We start from the raw sequence: 23,315 nt of genomic DNA, 5'->3' as shown, positions 1-23,315 counted from the left end.
CTCAAGTCAGTTTCTACAAAATTTGATACTTGCGTGGATGATGGTTTTGAACACTATCAAAACATTTGCATCACATGACCTTATTTTGACATTGACTTTACTTTTGAATCAGAAGGTCCATATTATTGGTCAACAACCAAATATGAAGTGTTTTGACTTACATTAGTACTGCTTGCTACAAAGCTTTGCTATTTGCATGGCTGTTATCTGTTTACACTATCAAAATATCCACCTGACCTTATTCTGATGGTGTCATTGAATAACTTATTGACACCTACTATATTTTTGTACTTATTCAGATAAAAATTCTTGGATAGCCCATATTGACTGTTTGATTCACATCAGTGCTAAGTTACTACAATGTAAAACAGTTTTACACTTAACTTAAACCAAGAACACTCTCATCATCTGACCTCATTTTTACCTCACAGTGACCTACTTTGGTACTAAGACTTATTTAAATGGGCATATAAACAAATACTGGGGTAAATCAGTGTTTAGTGAACTCGTTATCGTGTTGAAATTGAGTTGTGTGCAACTGCAAAAGTATTGTGCTAGAGTGTTGAAACTATGAGCACATTATACAGCATATAACCTTGCATGGTAACGTGATATAATTAAGTATTTTTAGGGGGCATAAAGCATGTTATGGTTTATTGAAAACAAAATGGGCATAGTTATCATTTCAATTAAATGCACATGGACTTGCCTTAGTCTGTTCTTCCAATGGTTTGTTATACCCCCACAAACAAAATTTAGGGGGGTATATAGGAGTGAACTTGTCTGTCGGTCGGTCGGTCTGTCGGTCCGTATTAAGTGTACGCTCTCTAATTCAAGTAGTTTGCATCTGATCTTCACCAAACTTGGTCAGAAGTTGTATCTACATGATGTCTAGGCCAAGTTCGAACATGGGCTTTGCCGGGTCAAAAACTAGTTCACGGGGTCTCTTAGTGCGTTTTAAACATTCAGCATGTTGTCCACTCTCTAATTCAAGTAGTTTTCATCCATTCTTCACCAAACTTGGTCAGAAGTTGTATCCACATGATGTCTAGGCCAAGTTCGAAAATGGGCCTTGCTGGGTCAAAAACTAGGTCACGGGGTCACTAACCGCGTTTTAAACATTCAGCATGTTGTCTGCTCTCTAATTCAAGTAGTTTTCATCTGATCTTCACCAAACTTGGTCAGAAGTTGTATCTACTTATTGTCTAGGCCAAGTTCGAACATGGGCCTTGTCGGGTCAAAAACAAGGTTACAGGGTCACTTAGTGCGTTTTAAACATTCAGCATGTTGTCTGCTCTCTAATTCAAGTAGTTTTTATCCGATCTTTACCAAACTTGGTCAGAAGTTGTATCTAGGTGATCTTAAGGCCAAGTTTGAACATGGGCCTTACCGGGTCAAAAACTAGGTCACAGGTTCACTTAGTGCGTTTTTAACATTCAGCATGGTGTCCTCTCTCTTATTAACCAGGTTTTCCGAAGGAAAAAACTGGTTATTAGATTGGCGAATGCGGGCGGGCTGGCTGGCTGGCTGGCTGGCTGGCTGGCGGGCTGGCGGAACAAGCTTGTCCTGGCCATAACTATGTCGTTCATTGTGAGATTTTAAAATCATTTGGCACATTTGTTCAACATCATGGGACGGTGTGTCGCACGAAAGAATCACGTCGATATCTCCAATGTCAAGGTAGCCACGACTAAAAATAGATTTTTTTTTAAACAAACTTACAAAGGGGGTTAATTTTGTTTGTTCATTTCAAAAGTTCAGTTTGAGTTTTCTCCCTTTATCAGATTTTTTTTCACAATGAAAACCTGGTTTTGTGACAATTTTGTCCCTTGTTCAAGTAGTTTTAATCAGATCTTCACCAAACTTGGTCAGAAGTTTTATCTAGATGATCTGAAGGCCAAGTTCGAACATAGGCCATGCCAGAGCAAAAACTAGGTCACAGGGTCACTTAGTACGTTTAACACATTGAGCATGGTGTCCGCTCTCTTTTTCAAGTAGTTTAAATCCGATCTTCACCACACTTGGTCAGAAGTTGTAACTAGATGATGTGTAGGTCAAGTTCGAACATGGGCCATGCCGGGTCAAAAACTAGGTCATGGGGTCACTTAGTGTGTTTTAAACCTCACCATGTTGTCCGCTCTCTAATTCAAGTAGTTTTTATCCAATCTTCACCAAAGTTGGTCAGAAGTTGTATCTTGATCATGTCTAGGGCAAGTTTGAATATGGGCCATGCCGGGTCAAAAACAAGGTCACGGGGTCACTTAGTGCGTTTTAAACATCACAATGTTGTCCGCTCTCTAATTCAAGTAGTTTTCATCCAATCTTCACGAAACTTGGTCAGAAGTTTTATCTAGATGATGTCTAGGTCAAGTTTGAACATGGGCCATTCCGGGCCTAAAACTAGGTCACGGGGTCACTTAGTGCGCTTTTTAACATTCAGCATGGTGTCCGCTCTCTAATTCAAGTAGTTTACATCTGATCTTCACCAAACTTGGTCAGAAGTTTTATGAAAATGATCTTAAGGCCAAGTTAGAACATTGGCCTTTCTGGGTCAAAAACTAGGTCAAGGGGTCACTTAGTGACTTTTAAAAATTCAGCATGGTGTCCGCTGTTTTTTGTGAAGACGACATTCAAAGTATTATGTGTCAATGCAGCATGTGGGGGTATTCGTCACGTCTGTGACAATGCTCTAGTTGTTGTTGTTTAAGATTTTTCTCGACATTTTTCCCTTGTCCTGAACAATGTGTTGGTAAATATCAAGGTGTTGTGTATCTGTAAAGCCTAGACTGGTGAAAGAATTCATGTCCTTAAGTTGATTTTATACTGGCACTTCCTGGGTGAAACAGATTTCAGTATATCTTTTAACAAGCTGATTCAGTAAATCTTTCAAAACTGATATCAGTAAATCTTTTAACAAACTGATATCAGTAAATAAGTGAACAAGCTGATGAAAATAAATGTGAACTCTTGAGTATGGGCATTTTTCAATCTGAATTGACGTTTGTATTAGATATTATTTACCGTACTATGTTAAACAATATTAATAAAATAAAAACTTAACCAGTATGAAACATACCCACTGGTAAACAATATTCCTTGTTACAAAATATAATGAAATTGTCTTTTGTTTAACAAAAATTACTTTCTCCTTAAAATTACTTAACTGACACAATGTAAACAATGTGCACGTATGTTAAACTGTAAAAATATCACATCTTCTCACTTATTTGTTTTTGGGAACCTGACATCTATATTTAAAATAAGAAACTTTTTTTTAAACATCAAAATTGTTTAACATACCAGTAATTATTCATTGGCAGCTCTTCATTATGAATTTTTTCAAGTTTGATTATTGTTAGCCGACTTAAACCATGAGAACATTTGATTAATCACTCAAAAGATATATTCTATAAAAACTTTCTTTATATGGGAATTATATTTTCCAGTTAGCGGACACAGTGTTCTGTCGCGGGCATGCACGTGTACTAGACAGTGAATTCTTGGCTCGCTGCATCGCTTCACATCTTATGACCTTCGGTCGATCATTGGTCCTTGGAGACACACCTGAAAAAATAAACCTGGTAAATATGACCATGTGTACTCAGTAATGCACGAGAGTATTTGTGTTTATGCTTCTGTATGTTGAATTTCTATGTGATCATATTTTCTTGCATTAATTATATGTTTTTTGAAAGATTTTTGGTTTTGGCTAGTAAGGGAATTCATTTGTGCGATTAATATGATGGAAGCATTGCAGAAATGTGTCTTATGCCTTATGCGGCCAGCATCTGTTGAGGACTTCCCTGTTTTCTAATGGGACCATTAGTCCTTGCCAGAATTTATAACAGACAGCATAGCTCTTGTTTAGACTGCACAATTGCATAGACTGGGATGGAACTACGATGGCAGCATATGGATGGTCCCCATTCAAAATGTCGAACCTACATATTTTGACATTTTGTGATTTTTGCACTGTGTAGGGCGGAAAATCAGTGCGCACATGCCCAGTAAACGGCGAACCGCCCCTAACCAATCAGAACACGCCAAACAGGCTATATGATAAAATGCCGAATTTTGTGATTGTTGAAATAAAAATATGCAAAAATTCGAAGCTGAACACTCAAAAATGCAAAGCTGAATATTATTGTGAAATTCAAAGCCAAATAATTTTTTATTTCGGCATTTTGCATATAGTTATGAAAATGACAAAATAGCCCTCCTGAAAAGTTGTGTTTTTGTAAGTTCGGCATTTTAAATGGGGACCACCGATATGGCATAAGACCCATTTTGCATGGCATGTCTCATAAACCATGTATTTTCCTCCTTGTCTGAAACCGTTTCAGGCCACTAACAAACAAGTTTTAAAATAAATAATGAAACAAAGGTTAACAAACAAAATTGAATATGAATAAAAATAAACTAATGCAGTATTTTTCAATTGAATGAAATGACATTGGTTCCAGGTTCAATGCGTACGCAGGGAACATTCTCAAGATCATAAAAAAAGTTCATCTTAGCTAGCATACTCTGTTTTTTCTCTTTTAGCGTAAGGTTTTGATGCAATAGAGCAAAACTAAGTAGGTTAAATTTAAAAAATGAACATGAAAGTCAAATCTATCTTGCAGGTGCTGAATACGCTGTGCATGTTCAACAGTGAATCAGAGCGTCGGTGCTCCCTGCCATTCTGTGTGAAGGACCCGCAAGCATACCACCATGATATCTACCTGCAGGGGCTTTTGAAGGTCTGTGTATTTTAGAAATGAGACCACTAAGACTGGCATGACTTTATAGCAGACAGAGTAGCTGCTGATCAGAATGTGCATGACTTTATAGCAGACAGAGTAGCTGCTGATCAGAATGTGCAAATGTGCGGACTGGTCTGAAGCTACGATGGCCTTATATGGCTGAAGAACTATTTTCGCATGGCATTCATATTTAACATGCTTGTCTTAGGTGAGCTAGGGTATTTGTAATTTCCTTTTTTAGCTCATCTATTTTTTGAAAAAAAATTATGAGCTATTGTCATCACCTTGGCGTCGGCGTTGGCGTTGGCGTTGGCGTTGGCGTCGGCGTCCGGTTAAGTTTTGCGTTTAGGTCCACTTTTCTCAGAAAGTATCAATGCTATTGCATTCAAACTTGGTACACTTACTTACTATCATGAGGGGACTAGGCAGGCAAAGTTAGATAACTCTGGCGTGCATTTTGACAGAATTATGTGCCCTTTTTGTACTTAAAAAATTGCAAATTTTGGTTAAGTTTTGCGTTTAGTTCCACTTTTCTCAGTAAGTATCAATGCTATTGCATTCAAACTTGGTACACTTACTTACTATCATGAGGGGACTGGGCAGGCAAAGTTAGATAACTCTGGCTTGCATTTTGACAGAATTATGTGCCCTTTTTATACTTAGAAAATTGACAATTTTGGTTAAGTTTTGTGTTTAGGTCCATTTTATTCCTTAAGCATCAAAGCTATTGCTTTCATACTTGCAACACTTACTAACTATCATAAGGGGACTGTGCAGGCAAAGTAATGTAACTCTGACTGGCATTTTGACAGAATTATGTGCCCTTTTTATACTTAGAAAATTGAAAATTTGATTAAGTTTTGTGTTTAGGTCCACTTTATTCCTACAGTATCAAAGCTATTGCTTTCATACTTGCAAGATTTATGAACTATCATAAGGGGACGGTGCAGGCAAAGTTATGTAACTCTGACTGGCATTTGGACGGAATTATGGGCCCTTTATACTTAGAAAATTGAAAATTTGGTTAAGATTTATGTTTTGGTCACTTTACCCCTAAAGTATCATAGATATTGCTTTCATACTTGGAACACTCACAAACTATCATAAGGGTACAGTAAAAGGACAAGTTGCATAACTCTGGTTGTCATTGTTACGGAATTATGGCCCTTTTTTGACTTAGTAACTTTTAATATATGGTTAAATTTTGTGTTTCGATCCACTCGAAGTATCAAGGCTATTGCTTTCAAACTTCAAATACTTACATGCTATCATGAGGTTACTGTACCTGGCAACTTGAATTTTACTTTGACCTTTGAATGACCTTGACTCTCAAGGTCAAATTATTAAATTTTGCTAAAATTGCCATAACTTCTTTATTTATGATTAGATTTGATTGATACTTTGATGAAACTACTCTTACCTGACATACCACAATAGACTTCACCCAAACCATCCCCCGTGCCCTCCCCCCCCTCCCCCCCCCCTCCCCCCCCCCCCCTAATTTTTTTTTTTTTTTTTTTTTTTTTTTATAAGATCATCTCACAAATGACCACCACACCCTCACACTATACCCCCACCCCACCCCCCCCCACCCCCCCCCCCCCAAATTTTTTTTTTGATTTTTTTTTTTTTTTTTTTTTTTTTTTTTTTAAGATCATCTCACAAATTATCACCACACCCTCACACTATACCCCCCCCCCCCCCCCCCCGATTTTTTTTTTTTTTTTTTTTTTTTTTCGCTTTTTTGGAAGATAATGTAATAAATGTCCACAACCCCACACTATACACCCCTCTTCACTCCACTCCTCCCTCCTTTGTGATTGAAAATGAGAGTCCCTTCACCTTTAAAAAGAAAATAGATGAGCGGTCTGCACCCGCAAGGCGGTGCTCTTGTTGTGTTTATCATTCACCTTTAAAGTTTGTCTCATAAACTCTCTTGAGGTCCCAACAATTTTATTGAAACATTTGTTTGGGCTGATTTTGAAACTGGGTCATGTAGGGTCAAAAAATGTCAAATTGGTGAAGAGGAAGCATTATCAAATTTTGATCATTACACACTTATTTACAGCTTTATTAACATTTGATAATTACAAATTTCATATAATTTGATTAGAAGTCTAGGGCTCTTTTTATTTAAATAGACAGTTTATGTATGATCTTTAATGATCTGGATAATAATACATTGTATTGATAAACACTAATACAATGTATCTTAGCACTAATAGATCCATCCATACAAAGCAACTATTAAATTATCTTATTTATCCTGGTTTATCTTAAAGTGGCTCTTTCTTTTAAAACGAATTAGTTGAAGGCCCTATATGAGCCTTGCTTTAGAAAAACGGGGCTTAATGCAAGTGCGTACAGTGTTGCCCAAGATTAGCCTGCTGAGTTCACAGATACTAATCAGGAACACAACCCTCTGTCTAAACTTGATTTTTGCTGAGAAGCGAATTCCTTTCAACAAAAAATACCAAAAAAGTGAAAGGTGTCTTCCCTGATTAGCATGTGCAGACAAAACTTTCCGCACATTAGTTTATTAGCTTAGTTTTTATGCCCCCTTTCGAAGAAAAGGGGGCATACAGTGATCGGACTGTCCGTCTGTCTGTCCGTCTTTTCGCCACACTTTGCGTTTAGGTTTCGAAAAATGCTCTTAACTTCTATTTTCCCCCTTGAGATATAACCTTCATATTTGGTATGCATGTGTATATAAACAAGGCCTTTCCATACGCACAAATTTTTTTACCCCTGTGACCTTGACCTTGAACTGAGGGTCCGCTTTTAGGTTTTGAATTCTGCGTTTAGGTTTCGAAAAATGCTCATAACTTCTATGTCCCTTGAGATATAACCTTCATATTTGGTGTGTATGTGTATATGGAACAGGCCTTTCCATACACACACAATTTTTGACCCCTGTGACCTTGACCTTGAACTTAGGGTTTGCGTTTAGGTTTCAAAATCTGCGTTTAGGTTTCGAAAATGCTCATAACTTCTATGTCCCTTGAGATATAACCTTCATATTTGGTATGCATGTGTATATGGACAAGGCCTTTCCATACGCACAAAATCTAGACCCCTGTGATCTTGACCTTGAACTTAGGGTCTGCGTTTAGGTTTCAAAATTTGTATTTATGTTTCGAAAAATGCTCATAACTTCTATGTCCCTTAAGATATAACAAGGCCTTTCCACACGCACACAAATTTTGACCCCTGTGACCTTGACCTTGAACTTAGGGACTGCGTTTAGGTTTCGAAATCTGCGTTTAGGTTTCGAAAAATGCTCATAACTTCGATCAAAGCGTTTATAGGGGGCATAAGTCATCCTATGGTGATTCTATGTTGCTGTGTTTTCAGGGTAGCGATAATTCATTTCTGCCAATGACAGAGTTGTTGGTGAGCAGTTACCCGACCACTATCATAGACTTGACAAGCCGAGATGTCAGACAGATGCAGAACTATAGTGAGCACGCTTTCCAAAGGTTTGCTGGGTTATTTCTTTTGTTTAGGGGAAAGATCTAGAGCAAAATAAATCATAGTGCTGGTCGCATTGTAATGGTCAATTATCCCCCGCCATTGGCGGAGGGATATTGTTTCGGCGTGTCAGTTTTTCCGTCCGTCTTTCCGTCCGTCCCAAGCCGTATCTTAGAAGTGCGTTGACGGATTTCTTTGAAACTTAGTGTGAGTATATATATGGATACTAGGAGTGTCAAATATAACACTTTTGTGTCCAGAAGCATATTGGCGGGGGATATCAATTCAACGAATTTGCTTGTTTTGTTTGTGATTCAATTAAAGTCTGCAAATACGCAATATCTTATTGATAGATGTGTTCAAGATCTTAATTGAAAACATTAAAATGATAAGACACCTAATTACTATTGATTACATGCATTATTATATCATGACAACTAACTGTTGAATAAATAGTGGGTATTTGTTGGATTTGATGGAATATAGATTTTATTTCACGAGTGATCATTTAAAATAAATTTTTTCTATGATCACGAGTGAATTAAAATCAACATTCCATCGAATCCAACAAATTTTCTGTTTATTTTATGCTTTTTAGCTCGACTATTATATATAAAATATATAAAGTGGAGCTATCCTACTCAACCCAGCTTCTGCGTTAGCGTGCAAATGTTAAAGTTTTAGTACTACCCCAAATATTTTCTTTGTCCCTTGACATATAGCTTTCATATTTTGCATACTTGTTTACCAACATGACCCCAACCTATAAACAAGAGCAGACAACTCTATCGAGCATTTTGTCATAATTATTGCCCCTTTTCCACTTAGAATATGCAGCAAATGTTAAAATTGCCCAAATATTTTCTTTGTCCCTTGACATATTGCTTTCATATTTTGCATACTTGTTTACCAACATGACCCCAACATATAAGCAAGAGCAGACAACTGTATCAAGCATTTTGAGCTCACCTGAGCACAATGTGCTCATGGTGTGCTTTTGTGATCGCTTTTTGTCCATCGTGCGTTGTGCGGCGTCAACATTTGCCTTGTTAACTCTCTAGAGGCCAAATTTATTGTCCAATCTTCATGAAATTTGGTCAGAAGATTGGTTTCAATGATATCTTGGATGAAATCAAAAATGGTTACGTTTGCGTGAAAAACATGGCTGAAAAGGGGCAGGGCATTATTCCTTATATGGCTATATATGGCTATAGTAAAATCTTGTTTAACGCTCTAGAGGCCACATTTATTGTCTGATCTTCATAGAACTTTGTCAGAAGATTCATCCCAATAATAAGTAATAAGTAATAATAATGAGTTCGAAAATGATGCCGGTTAGTTGAAAAACATGGCTGCCAGGGGGCAGGGCCTTTTTCCATGTATGGCTATATTAAAACCTTGTAAACACTCTAGAGGCCACATTTATTTTCCAATCTTCATGAAACTTGCTCAGAAGATTTGTCCCACTGATATCTTGGATGAGTTCAAAAATGGTAACCTTTGCTTGAAAAACATGGCTGCCAAGGGGCGGGGCATTTTTTCCTTATATGGCTATTTATGGCTATAGTAAAATCTTGTTAACACTCTAGAAGCCACACTTATTGTCCAATCTTCATGAAACTTGGTCAGAAGATTCATCCCAATAATATCTTGGACGAGTTCGAAAATGATGCCGGTTGGTTTAAAAACATGACCACCACGGTCTGGGCATTTTTCCTTATATGGCTATATATAGTAAAACCTTGTTAACACTCTAGAGACCACATTTATTGTCCAATCTTGATGAAATATGGTCAGAAGATTTGTCTTAATGATATCTTGGATGAGTTCGAAAATGGTCACGTTTGCTTGAAAAACATGGCTGCCAAGGGGCGGGGCATTTTTCCTTATATGGCTATATAAGGCTTTAGTAAAATCTTGTTAACATTCTAGAGGCCACATTTATAGTCCGATCTTCATGAAACTCGGTCAGAAGATTTATCCCAATAATATCTTGGACGAGTTCAAAAATAATCCCGGTTGGTTGAAAAACATGGCCACCATGGGGGCGGGGCTATTTTCCTTATATGGCTATAGTAAAACCTTGTTAACACTCTAGAGGTCACATTTATTTTCCGATTATCATGAAACTTGGTCAGAAGATTTGTCCCAATGGTATCTTGGATGAGTTCGAAAATGGTTTTGGTTGCTTTAAAAACATGGCCACCAGGGGTGGGGCATTTTTCCTTATATGGCTATATATGGCTATAGTAAAACCTTGTTAACACTCTAAAGGCCACATTTATTGTCCAATCTTCATGAAATTTGGTCAGAAGATTGGTCTCAATGATATCTTGGATGAGTTCGAAAATAATTATGTTTGCTTGAAAAAAATGGCTTCTAAGGGGCGGGGCATTTTTCCTTATATGGCTTGAGTAAAATCTTGTTAACACTCTAGAGGCCACATTTACTGTCCGATCTTCATGAAACTTGGTCAGGAGATTCCTTCTTATAATATCTTGGACGAGTTCAAAAATGATGCCGGTTGGTTGAAAAACATGGCTGCCAGGGGGCGGGGCATTTTTCCTTATATGGCTATAGTAAAACCTTGTTAACACTCTAGAAGCCACATTTATTTTCCGATCTACTTGAAACTTGGTCAGAAGATTTGTCCCAATAATATCTTGTTATCTCAGGTGAGCGACTTTGGGCCTTTCATGCCCTCTTGTGTCATAATTATGGCCCCTTTTCCACTTAGAATATGCATCAAATGTTAAAGTTTGCGTACTACCCCAACTATTTTCAATGTCCCTTGACATATTGCTTTCATATTTTGCATACTTGTTAACCATCATGACCCCAACCTATAAACAAGAGCAGACAACTGTATCAAGCATTTTGACAGAATTATTGCCCCTTTTATACTTAGAATATGCATATTATTGATAAATCTATGTTAAAGTTTGCGTACTACCCCAAATATTTCCTATATCCTTTGACATATTGCTTTCAAGTATTGCATACTTGTTTACCAACATGACCCCAACTTATAAACAAGAGCATACCACTGTATCAAGCATTTTTACATACTTATGGCCCCTTCTACACTTATATAATTGAACATTTTGATTAAATTGCCATAACTTCTTTATTTATGATCACATTTTATTATTACTTTGACAAAACAACACTTACCTGAATACCAAAATGGATTCCAACCAAACAATACTCCACGCCCCTACCCAGAATCCCTTTCCCCCCAACCTCCCCCCCAATTGTTTTTGTTTAAACATCATCTAATAAATTACCACATTAGAAGTCACATTTCATGCCCAATCTTCATGTTACTTTGTCATAATGTTTGTCTTAAGGATATGTTGGTTGAGTTCAAAAGTGGTTCGGGTCCGTTGAAAAACATGGCCGCCAGTGGGCGGGGCAGTTTTCCTTATTTGGCAATAGCGAAACCTTATAAACACTCTAGAAGTCACAATTTTTGCCCAATCATCATGAAAGTTGGTCAAAACATTGGTTTTATTGATGTCTCGGACGAGGTCGAAAATGGTCCAGATCGGTGAAAAAACATGGCCGCCAGTGGGCGGGGCATTTTTCTCTATATGAAAATAGCGAAAACATGTGAACACTCTAGAATTCACGTTTTTGGCCCAATTTTCATGAAATTTGGTCAGAACATTTGTTTCCTTGATATGAGAGTTGAGTTTGAAAATGGTTCCCGTCAGATGAATAACATGGCTGCCGAGAGGTGGCAGTTTTCTCATATTTATATAGTAAAAATAGCTTGTGAACACTCTAGAAGTCACATTTTTTGCCCAATCATCATGAAACTTGGTGAAAAGATTGGTTTTATATATATCACATTATTAATGCCATAATTTTTGCCTGTAGATTGTCCAAATTTTCATTATATTATACAAAATCCTTGTAAATTTTGTTTCTGATTTTATGAATTTTGGTCAAAGTATATATTTTTGTAAGCTAAGTTTGATGTTTGGTCAACTCAAAATGTAGGTCACCAGGTCAAATCTTACAAAAACAAAATCACTCCATATGCCAGAGTTTTGGTTCAATAATGATGAAACTTGACCAGGATGTTTGTCTGGACAATATCTAGGTCAAGTTTGACGTTTGGTAAAGATTGAATGAACCAACCTCTCAGGTGAGCGAACTAGGGCCATTTTGGCCCTCTTGTTTCACTGTGTATTTACATTGTAAAAGAGTTAAACTAGATAATTTTGCTGGATTTATGATGTCATTTCGTTGAAAAAATGACGTCATTTCACAGTAAAACAATGAAAAATATTGATACTTTTTAGCTCACCTGTCACGTCCGTTGTGCGTGCGTGTGTCCATCAACAATTTGTTTGTGTAGACAGTAGAGGTCACAGTTTTCATCCAATCTTTATGAAATTTGGTCAGAATGTTTATCTTGATGAAATCTGGGTTGGGATTGTATTTGGGTCATCTGGGGTCAAAAACTAGGTCACTAGGTCAAATAATAGAAAAACCTTGTGTAGACAATAGAGATCACAGTTTCAATCCAATCTTTATGAAATTCGGTCGGAATGTTTATCTTGATAAAATCTGGATTGGGATTGTATTTGGGTCATCTGGGCTCAGAAACTAGGTCACGGGGTCACTTAGTGCATTTCATTCTTTCCTAAAACTTTAACCTTGGTTAAAGTTTTATCATAACTTTTTATACGCCCGTATAAAATACGGGACGTATTATGTGAAACCCCTTGGCGGGCGGGCGGCGGGCGGGCGGCGGGCGGCGGGCGGAAGGCATCACTTTGTCCGGACTCTAATTCAAATTGTATTCATCCGATCTTCACCAAACTTGGTCAGCAGTTGCATCTAGTTGATATCTAGGCCAAGTTCGAATATGGGTCATGCCGGGTCAAAAACTAGGTCATAGGGTCAATAAGTGCATTTTCAAAGGGGCCACTTTGTCCGGACTCTATTTCAAATTGTATTCATCCGATCTTCACCAAACTTGGTCAGCAGTTGCATCTAGTTGATATATAGGCCAAGTTCGAATATGGGTCATGCCGGGTCAAAAACTAGGTCATAGGGTCAATTAGTGCATTTTCAACGGCGCCACTTTCTCCGGACTCTAATTCAAATTGTATTCATCCGATCTTCACCAAACTTGGTCAGTAGTTGCATCTAGTTGATATCTAGGTCAAGTCCGAATATGGGTCATGCTGGGTCAAAAACTAGGTCAAAGGGTCAATTAGTGCATTTTACTTTGTCCGGACTCTAATTCAAATTGTATAAATCTTATCTTCACCAAACTTGGTCAGTAGTTGCATCTAGTTGATATCTAGGCCAAGTTCGAATATGGGTCATGCCAGGTAAAAAACTAGGTCATAGGGTCAATTAGTCCATTTTCAACAGCGCCACTTTGTCCGGACTCTTATTCAAATTGTATTCATCCGATCTTTACCAAACTTGGTCAGTAGTTGCATCTAGTTGATATCTAGGTCAAGTTCGAATATGGGTCATGTCGGGTCAAGAACTAGGTCATAGGGTCAATTAGTGCATTTTCAACGGCGCCACTTTGTCCGGACTCTAATTCAAATTGTATTCATCCGAAACTTTTAAACAACTTTTTATCCTGCGTCAAAGTGGTATGGGGGTATAAGTCACATTCAGTGACAAAGCTCTAGTTCAAGTTGAATTCACCAAACTTGGTCAGAGGTAGTATATAGATTATATATCAGTCAGGTCTGATTGGAGACATGCAACCGATTAACACATGCAATATTTTTTTTGCTTATTTCCAAAACAAATACATCAATCATCAGTGTATCATCTCCAATGGCACACGAATCGGGCGTATATTGCTCCGTCATGCGGCGCTCTTGTTTAATATTGAACACAGCAACTTCATATTTGGCATGCATGTATATCTCATGGAGCTGCACATTTTGAGCGGTGAAAGGTCAAGGTCATCCTTCAAGGTCAAAGGTCAAAAATATAAAAAATAATTTTCATTTCTCCATTCAATCTCTTACTTACTTCTTGTGGAGCTGCACATTTTGAGTGGTGAAAGGTCAAGGTCATCCTTCAAGGTCAAAGGTAAAAAATAATCAAAGCGGCGCATTAGGGGGGATTGTGTTTCTGACAAACACATCTCTTGTTGTAAGCAAAGTTTGATGTTTGGTAAGGGGGGTCAACTCAAAATATTTGTCACCAGGTCAAATCTTACAAAAGCAAAAACACTCCATATGCCAGAGTTTTGGTTCAATAATGATGAAACTTGACCAGAATGTTTGTCTGGACAATATCTAGGTCAAGTTTGACGTTAGGTAAAGATTGAATGAACCGACTCCTCTCAGGTGAGCGAACTAGGGCCATCTTGGCTTTCTTGTTTAATGTTATTTTTCACTGTTTGAAACAGTGAAATATCATTTTTATTTCACTGATATTTCTCTATAAACCATCAGAAAGCATAAAATGAAAAACATTATTATTTCATTTCAGGTTTGCTACTTTGAAGAATGAGCTTATATGTCTGCAGTATGGAAACTTTGAGGAACTTTTAGTGCAAGATCAGTGAGTGAAACAGGAATGCTATTATTAAAATGACGATACATACAAATCAGCCTACTGCATTCTGGTCAAGAGCAACCACCTTCGCTAATTAGACCACAAACACTTGTGTTACTTTAAAGCAGACAGTGAGCTCCTGTGAAGACAAACAGTTGATTGTTTTGATAATGAATAATTTGAAGTACATTTTATTTTTTCCACAACATTAACAATGAAGTAATATTAGTACAAATTGACATCGATAATAATCAAACTTCTGACACATAGAGGTATTACATATGGAATACATTAGGGTGAACAAAATTCATTCTGCATTGTTATTTTAGAAGAAATTAAATATAAATAAATAGGTGCCTAATTTTTAAACAGACATGGTTCTAAGGTCATCTGATCATAAGGCTGAAGAGCTAGTGTTGTCAGTCTATGCCCAGCATTATGGCTTGTGAGGTGTCAAGTTTTAGCTCTTTACCACTCTTGGTCAGAATGTTTATCTTGACAATATCTTAGCCCAGTTTGAATATGGGTCATAACTTCCCACAAACTGTGTCACAAGGTAAAATCTTAGAAAAACCTTTTTAGTACTGTAGAAGCAACATTTTTTAATCAATCTTGAGTACAGCTGTTCAAAAAAATTGATTTTGATGATATGTAGGCCAAGTATAAATCTGGGTCATGTGAGTCCATAAATTAAGTGACCAGGTCAAATCTTAGCAATACTGTGAAACCATTATTATTCGTCAGACATTAATTTCGTCTTTTTCGTCCTTCGACCGATGGACGAATTCAAGATCCTAACCAACAATCATGTCCCATATTTGAAACAAATAAGACTGAATTACCGTAGGCATGAGGCATTTAAATCCAGCGTAATCCACGCATATACACATGGCTCGAAATTAACACTCGCACACTCGCAAAATGCGAAAAAAAAATTGCAAGGTAAGTTATAAGCCACTAGTATTTTTTGCAAGTAAAGAAATAGTGAAAAAAAAAACAGTTATATTGCTTAATGGGTTCGAAGGCGTGAACGCTAAACCGTATGTCAATTTTTTGAACATCTGAATACCTGTATGCGGAAGCGCGCACCTTGTTTGTAGACTGGTATATTATAGTACAGATACGCGGATGGTGGTGATACAAAGAACATGAAACATTCGACTATTCACACTCAAGTTAAATCCGGTTTTGACACAAAGGTGTGTACATTATACAGTGTACTGACAACTGACATTTCCTGTAAAACGCGAATGCAATAAGGCTGTATTGAATGCGTCGACTTGGTTTAGGTATAATAGTGTCGATTAGCCCTAATTGTTAACAACTATTACCCATTGTGTGTATTGTGTTTTTCAGGGGTGTTGCAGATTATACAGCCAACACGCGGCGAATCCGGATTAAAGACAATACTATTAAACGCAATTAAAATGTGACGATATGTGATCAACACCTGACTGAAATATATTCTGCGCTTTCATTACAAATTAATAAAGAACATATTGATTTGTGTTTGGTTGTCCGTGATTGTAATGGAAAAAGACTAATTGGCAATTGGCTTCGTTGTTTAAAACACTCGTTAACGGTTATTCAGTCCCACTTATCTGCTAATCATAACAAAGAACTTGTCAATGACATAAAATAATAAGGGACAGTTACTATCACCTGAAATAACAGACTTGTTAATTGGCATATGCCAAACAAGGCCCACCTCCTGCAAGTGACTACCAAGTGTCACCCCTCTTTCCCCAGCACGATTTTTTCGCAACCGCGTATTACATGTATTACAAACATTACAAAAAAATCGGACGCTTTTTTTCAAAACCAGAAATGGACGAATTTAAGTGCTGACGAAATAGTCATTTTTTTAAAAAGGACGAAATTTCGTGCTGACGAAAATAAATGGTTTCACAGTACCTTGTTATCACTAAAGACGCCACATTTATTCTCTATCTTGATGCAACTTGGTCAGAATGGTATTTCCTGATAATATTAAGGCTATGATCAAATCTGGGTCATGTGCATCCTTAGACTAGGTCACCAGGTCAAATGTTAGAAAAGCCTTTTAGTGTTGTTTTGTTTGCCAAATTTGTGGCAGAACTTCAGCCCCATTTCAAATCTCGAAAAGTGGGGACAGTGGTCTAGTGGTAGGATGCTGGTCTAGGGATAGTAAGGTGCCTGGTTCAAATCCCGCTCAGGGCACTGGATTTTTCTGAGCAAAAAATTAATCCCAAGCTTGCCCCTCTCCATCCAGGTGTATAAATGGGTCCCTGTGAGGGAAATAATCCAATGTGCCATGGCAGCCTTGTGTGCCATATGTAAACGGACGACTTAGATTCCAGTGATCGGGGGGTTAATGTTGAAGTCGGCTGAAGATGCATATCGAAGCAGACTATAAACCGCACCTTTAACCTTAAAAAAGTTGCGTGTTTTTAAAAAACAGTTTTATCAGCACAAAAAAATGACCTTTCTGTACCCTGACAGCTTTTGCAGGGGGTGATATACCGCCACCTCAAGCTGATTTCCTTCCTTTTATTGCTAAAATGGCCTTACAAATCATTCTATACTTGTCTCTGTTTATTTCAAAGAGGTTCAGTGAAACCTGTTAACTCTCAGAAGGGTATTTTCCTCCCCTTGCATGTCCCAAATCTTACCCATGTCTTCTATGTGTACAGAGGGTGTCAGTGATGTTTTCTGGACACACTTTGTAGAAAACATGAGTTTTATGCATTCCTTAAATCATATGAGTAGTGTTCTGAGAAAACTGGGCTTAATGCATGTGCATAAAGTGTCATCCCAGATTAGCCTGTGCAGTCCACACTGGCTAATCAGAGACGACACTTTCCGCTTTTATGGTATTTTTAGTTTCAAGAAAGTCCCGCCTTCCGAAAATCATGTTTAGGCGGAAAGTGTCGTCCCTGATTAACCTGTGCTGACTGCACAGGCTAATCTGGGATGACACTTTACGCACATGCATTACGCCCAGTTTTCTCAGAACGCGGCTCATATCTGTAAGCTCTACAGGGTATTGTACATTATAATCAATGTGTTGTCTTCAGGGATCTGATCAACAGCTCTGTGTTCCCAGACACCCTGGTGCAGACGCTTGTCAAAGAGGTAGGTGGGAAAACACAAGCCTTAAGCTCTTGCTTGAATAGTATACAAATTAAATCTTTTTTATTTCAAACCTAGGCACATGAATTTCCTATCATTATTTACTGGCTAATTGATGGCATTATAAAAAAATATTTGGATCATGACTCCATTAGTATTCAATAGATATTTATGCCCCCCTTTGAAGAAGAGGGGGTATATTGCTTTGCTCATGTCGGTCTGTTGGTCGGTCGGTCCGTCCACCAGGTGGTTTCCGGATGATAACTCAAGAACACTTGGGCCTAGGATCATGAAACTTCATAGGTACATTGATCATGACTCGCAGATGACCCCTATGTAAAGTAAAAACTTACAATTGAAAGAGAGCTGTGATAAAATGTTTCAACCATAACTATCTTTATTAAATATTCAATAATTATGATGTATTTGCATTTTGTGTGTGCGAACAATTATTTGTAACACCTTAAACAAAAGCTTTATCTGTTATGATATATTTTGTTTAGATCATTGTTCAGAGTTTTAATTAGCCCTACTGCTCTCAGTTTTTTTTAGCTCACCTGAGCACGAAAGGAAACAAAATGGTGACCTGACTGTCTTATTAAGTCTCACTGATATTATAGGCATAGAATATCAACATTTGTATGCCTTTAAATGCAAAAAAGTATTTTAATGCTCATATAATAGGTGTTTTAACTGTAAACTGTGTGGAGACAATCACTGTTGTGGATTTAAGTACCAAGTATTTGATCTCGCCATATATTTATGCCCCCCTTCGAAGAAGAGGGGCTATATTGCTTTGCATATGTCGGTCGGTCTGTCGGTCCGTCCACCAGGTGGTTGTCAGATGATAACTCAAGAACGCTTGGGCCTAGGATCATGAAACTTCATAGGTACATTGATCATGACTCGCAGATGACCCCTATTGATTTTGAGGCCACTAGGTCAAAGGTCAAGGTCACGGTGACCCAAAATAGTAAAATGGTTTCCGGATGATAACTCAAGAACGCATACGCCTAGGATCATGAAACTTCATGGGTAGATTGATCATGACTCGCAGATGACCCCTATTGATTTTGAGGTCACTATGTCAAAGGTTAAGGTCACGGTGACCCAAAATAGTAAAATGGTTTCCGGATGATAACTCAAGAATGCATACGCCTAGGATCATGAAACTTCATGGGTAGATTGATCATGACTCGCAAATGACCCCTATTGATTTTGAGGTCACTAGGTCAAAGGTCAAGGTCGCGGTGACCCGAAATAGTAAAATGGTTTTCAGATGATAACTCAAGAACGCATATGCCTAGGATCATGAAACTTCATAGGTAGATTGATCATGATTCGCAGATGACCCCTATTGATTTTGAGGTCACAAGGTCAAAGGTCAAGGTGACCCGAAATAGTAAAATGATTTTCGGATGATAACTCAAGAACGCTTTTGCCTAGGATCATGACACTTCATAGGTACATTGATCGTGACTCGCAGATGACCCCTATTGATTTTCAGGTCACTAGGTCAAAGGTCAAGGTCACAGTGACAAAAAACGTATTCACACAATGGCTGCCAATACAACGGACAGCCCATATGGGGGGCATGCATGTTTTACCAACAGCCCTTGTTCATTATTGTAATTAATGATTTATTAATGAGATTAAACAATTGAAAGACTACTTAAATGGAACTTATTAAAAAAAAATTTGCTTTAAGTCAACACAGTTTTATAAGTTAAGAAAAATGTAATGTATGGTAAAAACAATTGTCCTTCAAATGTTTGAATGCATGTACTTTGCCATCTGCTTACTACAAGTTGCATACATGCCAGGCGTCCTGATCTTGGCGGGACAGTCCTGCTTTTGGTGTGTTTGTCCCGGCTTCCCGATGTGACACCATTTGTCCCGACATTCGTAAAAAACCACCTACGTTCTATAAGTTCACAATATATTTGCTAATCAAGCTCTGTCTGGCTTGAATTACCATCGCTAATCTCTTTATTGCCCCAAATTAACAAACCATATCTACTAGTCAAGTGATCCAGTGTTGTTTTTGACACCTTATCAGCGATCTATCGGCAAATTATTGATTTTATCGCGCTTTCATACCGTGGTTTTATTATGATAGGGGTCACATGCTAGGGGTCACAAATTGCTAGGGATAGATGCATCGTAGTGAATTAAAAGCAGACTGCTTTTGTATTTCATGGCCCAAATCAAGTCCAAATATTTACATATAAGGCAGTATTCTGTGCATTATACCACCTGTGGCTTAAAAACCTGTCAAAACACCAATTTGGTACATCAAATAATTTGAGCACTGACCGATACACATTGATGTTTAGCATAAATTTACTTTTGTTTTCGACTGATTTTCAGAAAATAATTTGTACATGATGATATTGCATCAATCTAAATTTAGAGTGAATTAATGATTGGTTGAATAAAAACACTGCTAAATGCGCGCACCTCGCGTTGAACGATTACACATGCCTCTGTCCCAAAAGGATGCCCCCGAAATTTCACGTAATTGATTCATCCGCATAGTGCACATGTGTGTTTACTTCCAGAAAATGGAGAACCTCTCATGTTCATGAAATTCTGAAACAAATTTATCGTCAATTTTGCCAGAAATAATGAGATTTTGTAAGTAATATACTGATTACTGACTACAGTAAAGGTGGCATGATTGATCGTTCTATGTGTCCCGCTTTTTGGTCAAATGTCCCAACATTTTCTAATGGAATGTCCCCATTCAGACATGAAAATTTCTGGCATGTATGCAGATTGTAAAGATTTGAAAATTTGCTGGGACCCAAACAAATTGTTAAATTGGAAATTTACTGAAAATCAAGCCGGATTTGTAATAAAAAATTATTTACACATATCTTTCATGTAGTCGGCGTTGTTTTTATATAGGATACTTAACTTGTGTTGGGCCTATTTAAATAAGTGTTGTTTCTTGCAGATATTTGAGTTGCCGGGCAGTTGTTGTGTTCAGGCGGCATACATCGCCCAGTTCATGAGGATACTGCATAAGAGAGCCCAGTGTCTGATTGAGTCAGTCCGGGCAGAGAGGTAACTGAGTTCATGTCCATGATAGAGTCAGTGCGGGCAGAGAGGTAACTGAGTTCATGTCCATGATAGAGTCAGTGCGAGCAGAGAGGTAACTGAGTTCATGTCCATGATAGTCAGTGCGGGCAGAGAGGTAACTGAGTTCATGTCCATGATAGAGTCAGTCCGTGCAGAGAGGTAACTGAGTTCATGCCCATGATAGTCAGTACAGGCAGAGAGGTAATTGAGTTCATGTCCATGATAGAGTCAGTCCGTGCAGAGAGGTAACTGAGTTCATGCCCATGATAGTCAGTACAGGCAGAGAGGTAATTGAGTTCATGTCCATGATAGAGTCAGTCCAGGCAGAGAGGTAACTGAGTTCATGCCCATGATAGTCAGTACAGGCAGAGAGGTAACTGAGTTCATGTCCATGATAGAGTCAGTGCAGGCAGAGAGGTAATTGAGTTCATGTCCATGATCGAGTCAATGCGGGCAGAGAGGTAACTGAGTTCATGTCCATGATAGAGTCAGTGCGGGCAGAGAGGTAACTGAGTTCATGCCCATGATAGTCAGTGTGGGCAGAGAGGTAATTGAGTTCATGCTCATGATAGAGTCAGTGCGGGCAGAGAGGTAACTGAATACATGTCCATGATAGTCAGTGTGGGCATAGAGGTAACTGAGTACATGTACATGATAGAGTCAGTGCAGGCAGAGAGGTAACTGAGTTCATGTCCATGATAGAGTCAGTGCGGGCAGAGAGGTAATTGAGTTCATGTCCATGATAGAGTCAGTGCGGGCAGAGAGGTAACTGAGTTCATGTCCATGATCTAGTCAGTGCGGGCAGAGAGGTAACTGAGTTCATGTCCATGATAGAGTCAGTGCGGGCAGAGTGGTGCTGAGTACATGTCCATAATTGAGTACATGTCCATAATTGAGTCAGTGCGGGCAGAGATATAACTGAGTTCAAGTTCATGATAAGAGTCAGTGCAGGCAGAGAGGTATCTTAGTACGTGTCCATGATTGAGTCAGTGCAGGCAGAGAGGTAACTGAGTTCATGTCCATGATAGTCAGTGCGGGCAGAGAGGTAACTTGAGTTCATGTCCATGATTGAGTCAGTGCAAGCAGAGAAGTAGCTGAGTTCATGTCCATGATAGTCAGTGCGGGCAGAGAGGTAACTGAGTTCATATCCATGATTGAGTCAGTGCGGGCAGAGATATAACTGAGTTCAAGTTCATGATAAGAGTCAGTGCGGGCAGAGAGGTATCTTAGTACATGTCCATGATTGAGTCAGTGCAGGCAGAGAGGTAACTGAGTTTATGTCCATGATAGAGTCAGTGCGAGCAGAATGGTAACTGAGTACATGTCCATGATAGAGTCAGTGCGGGCAGAATGGTGACTGAGTACATGTCTATGACAGAGTCAGTGCGGGCAGAATGGTAACTCAGTTCATGTCCATGATAGAGTCAGTGCAGGCAGAGGTAACTGAGTTCATGTCCATGATAGAGGCAGTGCGGGCAGAGAGGTATCTTAGTACATGTCCATGATAGAGTCAGTTCAGGCAGAGAGGTAACTGAGTTCATGTCCATGATAGAGTCAGTGCGGGCAGAATGGTAACTGAGTACATGTCCATGAAAGAGTCAGTGCGGGCAGAGAGGTAACTGAGTTCATGTCCATGATTGAGTCAGTGCAGGCAGAGAGGTGGCTGAGTACAGGTCCATGATAAGTGTCAGTGCGGGCAGAGATGTAACTGAGTTCATGTCCATGATTGAGTCAGTGCAAGCAGAGAGGTAACTGAGTTCATGTCCATGATAGTCAGTGCGGGCAGAGAGGTAACTGAGTACATGTCCATGATTGAGTCAGTGCGGGCAGAGAGGTAACTGAGTACATGTCCATGATAGAGTCAATGCGGGCAGAGAGGTAGCTGAGTTCATGTCCATGATAGAGTCAGTGAGGGCAGAGAGGTAACTGAGTTCATGTCCATGATAGAGTCAGTGCGGGCAGAGAGGTAACTGAGTTCATGTCCATGATAGAGTCAGTGAGGGCAGAGAGGTAACTGAGTTCATGTCCATGATAGAGTCAGTGCGGGCAGAGAGGTAACTGAGTTCATGTCCATGATAGAGTCAGTGCGGGCAGAGAGGTAACTGAGTTCATGTCCATGATAGAGTCAGTGGGGGAGGTAACTGAGTTAATGTCCATGATAGAGTCAGTGCGAGCAGAGAGGAAACTGAGTTCATGTCCATGAAAGAGTCAGTGCGGGAGGTAACTGAGTTCATGTCCATGATAGAGTCAGTGCGAGCAGAGAGGTAACTGAGTTATGTCCATGATCGAGTCAGTGCGGGCAGAGAGGTAACTGAGTTCATGTCCATGATCGAGTCAGTGCGGGCAGAGAGTTAA

At 38.7% G+C, this 23,315-nt stretch overlaps 1 protein-coding gene and 1 long non-coding RNA gene across 2 annotated transcripts in view; one reads left to right on the top strand and one right to left on the bottom strand.

Moving 5' to 3' along the window:
• Positions 1-23,315, bottom strand: part of LOC127862065 (uncharacterized) — a 486,885-nt gene that overhangs the window by 316,262 nt on the left and 147,308 nt on the right. The gene's annotated exons all lie outside the window — the stretch shown is intronic.
• Positions 1-23,315, top strand: part of LOC127862036 (guanine nucleotide exchange factor C9orf72-like) — a 42,264-nt gene that overhangs the window by 14,629 nt on the left and 4,320 nt on the right. Inside the window, exons 3-8 of the mRNA XM_052400968.1 lie at positions 3,447-3,581; positions 4,626-4,742; positions 8,100-8,224; positions 14,700-14,771; positions 17,822-17,879; positions 20,836-20,945. Of these exons, the coding sequence (XP_052256928.1) occupies positions 3,447-3,581; positions 4,626-4,742; positions 8,100-8,224; positions 14,700-14,771; positions 17,822-17,879; positions 20,836-20,945 (617 nt within the window). The remainder of the gene's footprint in view (positions 1-3,446; positions 3,582-4,625; positions 4,743-8,099; positions 8,225-14,699; positions 14,772-17,821; positions 17,880-20,835; positions 20,946-23,315) is intronic.

This window comes from Dreissena polymorpha, chromosome 16 (assembly GCF_020536995.1).
Source record: "Dreissena polymorpha isolate Duluth1 chromosome 16, UMN_Dpol_1.0, whole genome shotgun sequence".
Classification (NCBI taxonomy): Eukaryota; Metazoa; Mollusca; class Bivalvia; order Myida; family Dreissenidae; genus Dreissena; species Dreissena polymorpha.
The sequence above is the reverse complement of the archived record's forward strand: the minus strand, read 5'-3'. Positions and strand labels throughout refer to the sequence as shown.